Raw genomic sequence first — 12,191 nt, forward strand, 5'->3', positions numbered from 1 at the left:
AGGAGGGGTATTTGAGAGACAAACAGTGGGTCATGCCCGGTACCAGCAGAGAACCTCTCCACACGCTACAGAGTGACAAAGTTACCAACCGCTGCTTGGAAACTAGAGGCTGCTCAGCCTTCTTGTGCTCTTGTTTTCTTATGAGATTAAGTACAACACACAGGGCTGAAGTAAAATTATAGGACGGCCTTCTGTTGGTCACTCTGCTGCAGTACACCAAGCTAATGTACATTGTTCTTTTACTTTATGAGAAGTGGATGAAAATATTGATTTCAATATCAAAAAATATTACTGTGTAATATAATGTGAAATTTTAAGTTACAATCAGATTTTCAACTTTGATGGCTATTTTACCATTCTACCATGCAGTACATGTATTTGGACGCAATAAGCCCTCTCCTATTACTGTATCCTTCAACTCTGACATAACGAAATGTTAAGGTTTGTAGGAAATATCAAGACACACTTCTCGTAAAGCATTTTATATATTCTGATGTACACACTGCTGGAGTGCTCTTCCACCACAAGCATTGAAGTCACCTTTTTTGTCATCCTCATATACCTTAACCCCTTGGTAAGAGAGGTCTTTGGGCAGCAGTGTGTTGGTGGACAACACTTTTGTCTCGCCTGTGAGTCTGTCCCTTTCAATGGTGATCTCTACTGAGTACATCGCTGGGTGCCAACAAGAGGAGATGTTAGGGGCCTGCAGACATCTCTCTCTCTCTCTCTCTCTCTCTCTCTCTCTCTCTCACACACACACACACACACATTTTCACATCAATCGACCAGTCAGTCTATCAACCAAACAATTCATCACCCTTGGCAATGACATTGCTATTGAGTGCAAAAAGTACCCCATGGATTATTTCGATTCTGAATAAATTATATTTCAAAGTACTTTCCAAATTCTATCTCAACAACAGACAAGTTTTTTTGGTACAATTAGTCCAATTAGGTTTATTTACACTGATGAGATCCCAAGGGAAGTAGAATGGTGTACTTGTAGGCCATATTATAAAAAGTTATACCACAACACAAGAGTTATACCTGACACTGTATCTTACCACAAACTAGGAGATTTTTAAAAAGAGTTTTCAGATGAATAAATGTAATATATTTCTCCAGTAATCATAGAGAGAAATTTGTCAGGCAGGCAAAAAATTGTGAAATAATTGTCGAATCATGGTTATTTTTAGATGGAAAAGGAGATTTTTTTTAACGGCAAATTTGATCACACATTGCTACCTTTTTTGAGATGTAATTTGCAAATGGTTATATTTGACAAAGTGACACGTGCTATGAGTCTTCAGCTGTCATGGCAACCAGAGAGGGGTTACAAGTAACAGCTAGTTTTTTCAACAGAGTAGAGTAGTGTTGCCATGCCAACAGCAAATTCACAAGAGGAGTTTAGCTATATATGGTGGTCGCTCCAAAGAAATTCTATTGCAGCACACTCAAAATGTAAGCTTGGCCAACTTTGCCCGAACATTTCGATTTGCTACTGTACACACGTGACATTTCACAGACATACATACATACACAACACACATGCATGCAGACAGGTGGCTACAGTAATCTGGACAGAGAGACAGAACAGAAGACAGTGTTAAAATTAGACACAGGACCTTTATACTCAGTTATACATAATTAGACTCATTTATACAGGTGAATAACAGGAAAGCACAAAGACAACAATGCTGCATTGAAACAATGGATCTGAAATGCGTCATTGAACAATGAAAACAAATAAACACAATTATGGAAAAAATAGCTTTTGCTCTTTGCTCTTTAAGGCAAAACACTTAATTTCTATTACAACTAAAAGTAAAAAAATTAATAAGCCCCTTAATAAGCACCAGAAACAGAACATCCAAAATGAAAAAAAATCTGCTCTTCCCTTACGCACATACATACAAACATGCAAAAACTCTCTCTCTCCCTCTCTCTCTCTCTCTCTCTCTCTCTCACACACACAAACACATCCTCAGAAAAAGGGCTCAGGGCTTTATAAAACCCCTTCGGTGTAATTGTTTGGCTGGTACTTCCTACAGAACACAATACAAAACGCCCTCTAATTCAATGTTATTACCATATTGATTCTCATGCAGACTACATTTGATTTGAGTTCCAGGGATAATGGCTGTGATGTGATAAAGTTCCACTGAAAAACAAATGCTCTGAATGAAATCAAACACCAATTGCAGTGATGTCAGAAATTCGTAAGGGCCCTTGAGATGGGGTGGGGGTGGGGGCGGGGGCGAACAGCTCAAACGGTAAGATAACAAATTAGTCCCGTTCTCTCTCTGTGCAGCCTTGGTTAGAAAGAGGCCCTTCAGTTTAATTTCTCACGCTTCCTTTAGGAGGGCTGAGCCCCTTCATGGAGGTAAATGTTTGTTTAACAGGAGGAGGAAGAGAAGGCCTAACTCAATATCACTGAGAAAATAGAACAGGGTAGCAATAATGTAGCACTGGGTGGTGCCAATGGTATGACGAGCTAATGAGTTAAAAGGCTACAGTTACTTACTGAAGATACAGGAAATGGCTATTTTACCACTGTCAAATCTAAGTCAGCACTAGCTATATGCTCGGGTCTTAGATGGTGGAGATCAATAACCTCTCTGTCTTTTAGCAGGGACAGTATTGGACTCCATAGCTTTGAGTCTAACCTCAGAAAAGAAGGAATTTGAGCAGAGTAAAATATTGCAAATGCTTCCTATGTCACCATCAAAACCATCTGGCCCATCAAAGGCTTCTTGCCTGTCATGCTGACCTCCATTAAGCCAGCAACCGGGAATCTAAAACTTGGCTACGGTAAGATAAAAAAAAACGCTTTCACTTTCTCACAGCATGCATCACTCACTTGAAACAACAACGCCTGAAACAATCGTAAATTAACCAAGCTAAATTAGGATGACATATTAGCGAACACGTTAAAATCATGGTTTTATTAAAGGCAGATGTGTGATGCAGGCTAAAATCTCTTTGAGAAGCAAATAAATACACAGTGCTAGAGGCAGAAGCAGAAAGAGAGCAATACGCAATGGCAGGTACTGCAATGGTTTTCAGAAATAGCTATTTAGGCTACAGGGTGCAGGCACTCACCTGTCTTCATCATATCTGAGGCACCTCCGGACTTGTCCTGACGAGGGCTGTTGTGAACTTTAACCACTACGAATGGTCAAGGAATTAGGATTTTGGGATGAACAGGAAAGCAGAGAGAGTGACACAGAGACAGAGGGACTAGAACTATGGAAAGCGAAGAGTAGAAACCACAGAAAAGGCCCCAAGTGCTTCCCATGTACATACATGGGAGTATTGTCACTTACCTGTATTCTGATGGAATACATCACTGCATTTAACATGCTTTGCATCAGAAGAAACAACATTTACGGTGCATTTACATTTGGCCATTTAGGAGTGTCTTCATATCCACAATTGGGAATGAATGAAGTGTCACTGTGATGGGATATATCTATGCATTATTTTAATGATTTCAGAAAATAGAAAAAACTGCCGAAATACTATAATAAAAAATGACCCTGACATAATCATGAGAACTGACTCCAGGTTGACCTGACACCTTGTGATGCACAATAAAACACCGATGTGAAGAAAAAGGGGTGCGGATGAGATCGTACAAAATGTCTTACCTTTCACAGAGGCAGCAGGATTCTGCAAAAGAAGAGACTGAGTGAACACATGTCTACATCCAATGTACTGTGCTATCAAAATGATTGATTTCATGACTGAAAAGCAACATAAAGACATCAGCATGAGCTCAAAATCTCCAGGATGGCCAGAAAATGATAAAAACCTTTAGATCACAATCAAATATGTTCCATCACATTGCCTCCAATTTTCAAGAAATAAAAAGTCTGGCAGAAAGGAAATATAATACAAAAATTCAAGCCTTTGGATAGATCCAAACATCAGCCCTGTCATTTAAATGTGTATAACTGAGCAGCACTGGATAATAAACTTTAATGGAAAGGTTTCAGCATTGCCAGCAGCTCACATACTGACTAAAATACTAATTGTAGTGTGAAGTTCAAAAAGAAGCCTGCTGGTGCAGTCTATTGGGCAACACCCATTTCCTGTTCAGCAGGAGTTTGATTGAGGAATTAAAATATGCTTAAAAGGTTTCAGGAAGAATTTTGAAAATGAGAACAGTATAGAAAAATCATCAGAGGATAGCATGATTAGATCATACCTAATATGACTACAAGTCAATGGTAACTGTTTGACTCGAAAGAGCAGTGAATTGGAAATAGCAAAAGCAGAGGAAAGAGCAATCAAAACCAATGATTAAACAGAGAGAGAGGAGCCGTTGCTTCTTGTTGCTATGGAACCCTTTAAAAAAGCACAGCAGAGTGCAGCCATTTCAGACTTCCCCTTTGGCAAAGCCCCCTGTCAACAACAGTTCCAAATTCACTGCCTGTCAGTGCCTGAACCAGATCCTCCAAGGCAATTCAGACTGTCAGTAATAATATTAGTAATCACATAATATCAAGCTGGCAAGTGTGGATGTCAGTGTCCATGCATTAATTGGTAAAAAAAAAAAAACCACAAGGCATTTGTAAAGAAAGACTGAATCCCATCAGCCCCGTCCTCGGTTTTTCCCCCACAAATCTTATTGTGTCTACAACCAGTTGATCTGCTTTGTCCACGACTCCCCGGGGCAGGAACTCACTTTGTTGTCTCCTCTCTTGGCGTCATCCTCCTTGGCTGCATCTGTCAAGTTCTCTTTGGTGGAGGTCGCTGACACACCTGTCTCCAGCTCCTCCAGCTCCTGCTCCAGTCTGAGGCAAAGAGGGAGGGCGTTTTGCTTACAGCAGGTCAGGACATTGGAAAAGCCCCATGCCAAGTCTTACAGGACTGGACATTTAAACCCCCCTGCCCTGACATTCTAAGCCCAAATAAAGGCCAACTGGGCCATGGACAATCCCGCTTGTCAAAATGAAGGGCTCATACAGAATGCCACAATGACAAGTGAATAAGAAAGAAAATGCTGAGTGCAGCAAGGGAGAGTGGGAAAAAGGACTGTGAAGGAAAGCATCTCCAGAATGTGGACAGTTGACACGTCTCTCCCAAGTTCTGTTCCACTGTTCCTCCCTGTCTTGGCAGTGGCAGTTGTGGGACACACTTATTCACCGGTATGCCAGCTTTTTTTTTTTTACCCAGGCCAATGCCAACCCACTGCCCAACAGGGCTGCCAGGGAGAAATTTCATCAGGGGATTGGAGTGCCACACTGGCTGGGCAGACAGGGTAGAAGATTGATGCCACTGTTTTGTTGTCAGCAAAAAGAAAACAGTAAAAGTAGTCTTGGCCATTGAATCTGTTCGAAGCAGCAGAGATTGATGAATCCTCCTATAGATGCCTACAGCTGTCTGCTCTCCTCTTGCCTACAAATTTTTACTGAATCCACGAGAAGTGCACATACCAAATTTCCCAGTCGTGGCTGGATTTTTAAGCAATTTCATCACTTTCTCCTTTTACAGTATGTGTTGTGCTGTATAGTTCATAATGTCATATACCTACATTTTAATATTATGTACACGTGTATATAATTTTGCACAATAATAAACTATTTAATTTTTGTCAAACTGTAAATAATATCATGACTGCTCGGCTCATGTTTCCTATTGCTTTTGGGTGTATCACCTAGATGCAAAACTTTGTGTAAGAAATTATAGTTTATAATCAATTTCAAAAATAGTAATTTGATGTCTTTCAGATAAGCAATTCCGTAATAAACTACAGTTCCCAACATGCATGTGAACTCCGTGAGTTCCACAGTATGTCTACGGAGACTTCCTTCTCTTGCAATCCAACTTACTTTCTAGAATGAGTCCATTTAGTCACTAAAAGCAAATTGATCATTTTAATTAAAATATGGGGCTTCTTCAAAAAAAAGGAAACACCCAAAAAATGCTCTGCTACAGGCATCTACGCAAGACCAATATTGCTAAGTCATGCTACAACCATCATATAGAAAGTCTTCTTTCCCAGAATGGACAACCAACAAAAGTAAAATAGTCTGCAAAATACACAGGAATTTCCTCAGAATTTATACTTTATCCCCCGTATTTGCATGTGTTTCCCCCCTTTAACCCACCTGAGAATAGACTCCTCCAGACCCTTGGTCTTGGCCTCATCCTCCTGAAGCTGTTTCTTTGCTTCATCCTCCTCCGGGCCAGCAGAGGGTGCTCCGTCCAGCAGCCATCGTTCCCGCAAAGCCTTTGACTGGACAGGTTGCAAGAAAACAAACAGCCATGAAATCTTTACGCTCAGTCAAAGAAACTGGGAAGAAGACATTAATCCCCATTGCTTTTCACGAGGAAAACTGTATGTGCTGTGTCATAATAACTATACTGCAATCCTGTGTACAGCCAATCAATAATGAGTTTTTATAGTAGCCAGGATTATGGTATACAGTCTTATTTTACAGAACACCTTGGTGAGGTTTACAGGTGAAGTCAGACAGCAGATGGGGGCTTGAAGAGAACGGGATTTAATTTCACAAGAAAGACCAGTTATAAATGTAGCACGGCAACAAACAGCTTAGGCTAGTTCATATTTACATGAAAACACAAACATTGGCAGACAATACAGTTAGAGGAGTTTGCAACCAGCTTATAAGATTTTGTGATCTTGCTTAGCTGCAGCCTGAGCTATCACTTAATTTTATCAATGAGATACCACGACATCCATAGCAGACAATAAGTAAAAAAAAAAAAAACCCTGTCATATTAACTGTATAAAAGTATAAATGTTAGATCTTCACATTATCCTATTAAAATATGAATTTAAAAAAATAAGTAAGTTTGTTTTTGGAATTCAGATATCTATTTGAAGTTCTTTAAAGAAAAAGAAGATTATCAAAAACGGCTGTCCGAAGCAATACTATTTCCCCTGAAGTCACCACAGAATATTTCTTGTAAACCCAACACACCAGGGTTCTCTCCATGCATGGTTAGCTTTGTTATTGGCCACCAACGTTGAGCGTGGGGGCCTGGGTTTGACAGGAATCAGGTTTGGTCTGTATGGATCCTTCTAACTTCACCCACCCCCTACTTCTCCTGTCCAAGCAGCTATCATTTATTTACTTGTGACCAGCCAAGGCCAGAGATGTCAATTAGCTTCCACTAGGCCAGTCAGCTCACAGTCCACGCTAATGCGCACCCAGAACCAGGGGGGCCTCACCATTAAGTGGGATAGCGGGACGATCGCCAGGGCACCCTGCCAGTGCCCGTCCTCTTCTATGGCATACAAAGGCAGCACCAGGGGTCCTAAGAGAGGAGCAAAGACAACCCCAGGACTGCCAGAACCTGTGGTCCTCCAGCTGCGCGGACCACCGGATGCCCTGAGGGCACCTAAGGCTACATTCACAGGAGCCACAAAGAGGCTTTCACAACCTCCCCTAAGGGTGAGCCCCAGGACAAGCATGGGACAGAACCCATTAAAAAACACGAGCGCCTCTCACAACAACCGCTTGTGCACGGACTACCGACATTAGCTTTGCTAATGGAATGACACAGAGACGAACAGTTACGCAAGAAATTATCAGTTTATTTCTAAAATAGATTGCAATGCAGCTGAAATGGTTATCTTTGACAAACACGGAATATTGAGGTCCAGTTGTTCCCTTTAGCGTGAAGTGTGCCATTAAACATAAACGTTAGGCATTATTATTTTACTGTTATATATTTTAAGCCTGAGGTCAATTTGCCGTAATTCTGACTACTGCTTTTATTGTTTGTATGATTTGTAAATGCATTATGCCACATTATCCTTGTAAGCCAATCTGGATAAGTGTGTCTGCAAAATAAATAAATAAATAATAGTACAAAAGAAGCTCGCTTGCATTATTCATGCTAAGATGGCTATTAGAAACTGTAAAAGTTTCATTTGATGCACTGGCTGTCTAGACAGTACTAGGCATTTAGAAAATGAAAATGCAAAAATTTTAATGTTTTGAAGCAAACTGTTATCTTATACAGAAAACAAACACAGATTTTTGTTTTGTTTTTGGAATATTACCTTACTTTTAGCCTTTTTAGCCTTTACATGCAATCCTTGACCTTAATACTGTATGATTTCATCCATTAATCATGAGAAATATTTTCAGCTGATCATACTGCACTATGATCTCTCTTTCTCTCTCTCTCTGTCTCTCTCTCTCTTTCTCTCTCTCTCTCTCTCTCTCCCACCACATTTAGCCACATTTAGGTATTGTTTTGGATAGCAGGAATCTGGGGGGAAAGAGACTATTGTATTCACAATCAAAAGATGATCCGTCAATCGCAATATTCACAAATGTGCCACACAGCAACGGTAGCAAAATATTTCTCATCCCCAATCTCGAAGGCGTAAACGCACAATCCTAAAAGGATCTTCTGTTGGTTTTTCCATCCTCGGTACCTTACGGAGAGAGACGGAGCGAGAGAGAAAAGGCAGCTCACTCCCTCTCTTTCTCCTCCCACTCCCCTCCCTTCGCCCCTCCCACTCCCAGGAGACGTCCGCAAGGAGTGCTTATTGGCAGAGTGACAGGGCATCTGACACACAGCACGCTCACACCCTTCCACACGCGCACAACACAATCGAGGCAGAAAATAGAAGACAAAGCATCACAGGGGCCTCCCAGGCTCCACATGCAACCTGTGTCTGATAAACTGTTTAGGAGGAGGACAATGCCTTCAAAAAGCAGACAATCGAAGGCCAAACCGGAACAATAAACAATGTCTCATAACCGCAACTGGCACAAAGGCAGACGCAGAAAATAAGGTCTTTGCTCTCAATGAAAAACAAATCACAGACGCACAGGTACATTACTTCTCTGGAGTGTTTATTCTCTGTGAAATTCAACACCTCCGGCTCATCGTCTTACCAAAACACACAAACACACAATAACACACACCCGTACGTGCACTGGGTTAAGGATGCATCCACGCTTCCTCTGGGTGTACACCCCAGAGAATTCAGCTCCACCAAAAATAGCAGTTCAACATCCTTGTTATTTGACTGAACGAATTAACAGCTGGACTTGACCTTAATGCAGGAAGCCACTGGCTGCGTAATGAGAGGGGAAAGCACAGCACTAATCTGAGGATGCACCAAATCAGCCTCCGGCCACACCATCGCCCGTAATTATGTTCAGGCTCCTGGTCAGCTCTGCACTAATGAGCAGCGAGCAGGGAGGCGCCGATTCTAGGACAAATACATAAATAGGTGGGGTGAGCAAAGCGCCCCCCTCCCCACACATTTTAGTGTAATCATCAAACCCTGACAGCTATGCATTACAATCCAGCCCATTATACACTCGGTCACCTTGCGATTTTAACTGGCCACACTGGGCCCGTGCTTTCATTAACTGAAACTGAAAAAGCAAACGTGGCCTAAATGCATCTACCCTCCGATACATGCGGATGAATCTTCACAGGTTTGTCACTCTGGCTCACGTTCGCCAGTGTGAAAATTGAAACAACCTGTTCAGCTCTGCAAAATGGAAAAAATGGGGGTTGTTTAGGAGTTAAATGTCAGACTACTGGAACCCCCCTCGAGCTTGGTCAGCCTCATTGCCCAGTTTTCACTGACCATTCAGAGAGAGCGCTTGCTCTTTCACACCTCAGGCTGCTGACTGTGCATTTCAGCTCCATGGAAACTGCTAATGAGTATAGTTTTGAATCTTATCTCTGTCTGGCCAAAGCTGTGAAAGTCTTTTTCAGCTCGAGTTAGTTTACTTTGTCACTCATTCCTATCCTTCAAAATGAATTTTTGTGGTGTACCTAGATTAACATCATTGCCTTTGTGGTTTTTTGTGCAGGATCTTATTTGCCTTGAAATATTCATCCACTTCTCTTTATTGCAGGCTTTTGCTGTTCTCTTTTGTTGTTAAACCTTCTGTAAAATCTTGAGATTGCTGTTTTATGACACCTGCCTCACTGAACACACAAATAAACATTGTCAAAACAAACAAAAATATAAAAACTGACAGCAAATTTACAAGAAAACCTCAAGTTTCAGAAGCTTCAAACTTTACAACTCACAAATGTGCTGCACAGCAAAGCAACTGAGCAGTGAAAGACAATGCAGTGTACATTTAGATGGAGGAAGTGGAGTATTTTTTTCTCACTTCCAAAGCAGGAAACATCCTTTAAATCCACCATCTATAGCAGAAGTGACACAACTTCCCACCAGAAGACTGGGGCTTTAAGCAGATGAACAGGGACTTTAAACAGGTGCACCCACTCTGGCCTGTGTCACATGGGGACTTCTGTACTGCTAAGAGGCCAGACCAGTCTAGGATTCCTGCGGCCACACTATACAGATCCAGTTGCACTACGCCTTTCACTTACCAGAACCTCAGCCACCAGAGCCAAATGCTAGACACTGCAGTATTTAAATTTTATGTATACTGTATATATATATAAAATATTTATGAAACAAGTAAGAAGCAGCATAATCTGTACCATAGTCATAGGGCAATGTTAATGCCTCATTTCAGCAACACATGCACAGTACACTCAATATTCAAATTAAGCTTTACTGTCAAAGCAACATAATCAGTCAACTGCACTTCTGATTAAAACAGCACACCTGTTACCCTTCATGAAAAATCACACACCATAGACTGGACACCATCATAACTGGGACCAGACTGAAGGACATTAATGACCTGTGGCCATTTCCTTGAGAGGTATGCAGACTGCAGTTCTCACCTTGAGATGCTGGAGCTGTCTGCGGTCATCTTCCAGCTGCCTCCGCTTGTTCTCAATCTCTGTCTGCCTCTTCCTTTTCTCCTGCAGAACAGCAAACACACATGTATTCTGCCATGGAGGTGAAGACATCGCTTCTGTCCCTGGTACTAAATCACAGTTCCCTCCTCCACCCCTACTGCAGCTACGCAGCCTTTGCTGTAAGCCCAGTCTAGCACTGAAATGTATATTATCTATTTTATATTCTTCCAGGTAGGAAGACATGAACATGAATAGTTTTGCCCCTCAGGAAAAATCAGAAATAGTCATCATCTGCAAAGACCACAACCTAGTTGGAATTCTATTGGTTGAAGGCTCTCAGCTGTGTGTGGGCGTGACCCTCAGCTATTCCACTCTTTTACCATCAGATAATTATATTGGTGGGAACACGAATTTGTATTTAATACTAGTTTACAATAGAACAGTATTAAATACAATAAGGCATTACATACATGCTTTAAAGTTTCAATGCATGCCATCAAGGCTGAATCTGGGAAGTGAAAACACCTCCAGATTAAATAAATGCTGGAGTTTCACCATTTTCCCATATATAAGTACGAAGAAAAGGTTGTGATATTTTTCCTCCTCTGTATCAATAACAAAGCAGTACCAGTATAAAAACATAGTTTAAAAGCATTTATTTGAAATACAGAATTATCAATATGTCAGAGTAGACAAATAATTTTATTAGACACTATAAATACACTTTGATAGAACAGAGCGAAACAGCGGAAAATAGAGTACAGTAATAGTGTTATTTATTCACCATTAGTCCTTGATCATTGCCACTGAGCCAACAGTGGGAACAATGCATTGACTTTTTACAAGACATTTTTATGGGCTTATTAAGTAATTAAGGGCATAGCAGAAGCAAACAATTTCCTGCATGTTGCTGTTTTACTTCAGTGGTTTAAGGGTCTGTATGTCAGCAAGAATTTGGGGGCACAGAAGTAAGATTGACATCAGGCCCCATTTATTTTGCCCACCCATGCACCGCAACCCCCCCAATCCCCCCACCCTGGTAAAAGTTCCCAGATCCTGCCATCTTAAGTCCTTCTTATTATTCATTTGGACCAAATCACCACTACGACTGCTCATCATATCTCCAGCTCCATAGATTTACGATGTCTCACCTTTCAGTTGACTGACTGGTTAGAACCTCAGTACTGAAATGAGTGTGGTATACTCTCTCTCTCTAGAGGCTGTTTGGCTTTTCTCTTTAGGAGGCTCTACCATGAGATCATCGTATAATTGAATCTGTGAGGATGGGCACGTTGCACAAAGTGGCACTCTCCCCTGCTCTCTGATTGGCACTTACTGCGGCGTGTTTGCACTGGGCTCTTCCGGTCACTTTCTACCATAATCCATTACCCCCCCAGTTTAAAACGTTAACAGCAGGCACGTTTGCAACATCAGCACGGCCTTAATCTCTGTGC

The 12,191-nt window shown here is 41.4% G+C and overlaps 1 protein-coding gene across 4 annotated transcripts in view; it reads right to left on the minus strand.

The window, feature by feature from the left end:
- The window catches only part of palm1a (paralemmin 1a), a 33,670-nt gene that overhangs the window by 5,561 nt on the left and 15,918 nt on the right, over positions 1–12,191 (minus strand). The window contains exons 2-8 of one of the 4 annotated variants that reach the window (XM_064331410.1): positions 10,720–10,800; positions 7,205–9,208; positions 6,117–6,244; positions 4,691–4,799; positions 3,651–3,672; positions 3,103–3,168; positions 541–672 (exon numbers count right to left, since the gene is read on the minus strand). In XM_064331410.1, the coding sequence (XP_064187480.1) occupies positions 541–672; positions 3,103–3,168; positions 3,651–3,672; positions 4,691–4,799; positions 6,117–6,244; positions 7,205–7,447 (700 nt within the window). In that variant the 5' untranslated portion in view covers positions 7,448–9,208; positions 10,720–10,800. The remainder of the gene's footprint in view (positions 1–540; positions 673–3,102; positions 3,169–3,650; positions 3,673–4,690; positions 4,800–6,116; positions 6,245–7,204; positions 9,209–10,719; positions 10,801–12,191) is intronic. The other 3 variants (XM_064331411.1, XM_064331412.1, XM_064331413.1) reach the window with 3 other exon arrangements.

This window comes from Anguilla rostrata, chromosome 4 (assembly GCF_018555375.3).
Source record: "Anguilla rostrata isolate EN2019 chromosome 4, ASM1855537v3, whole genome shotgun sequence".
Classification (NCBI taxonomy): domain Eukaryota; kingdom Metazoa; phylum Chordata; class Actinopteri; order Anguilliformes; family Anguillidae; genus Anguilla; species Anguilla rostrata.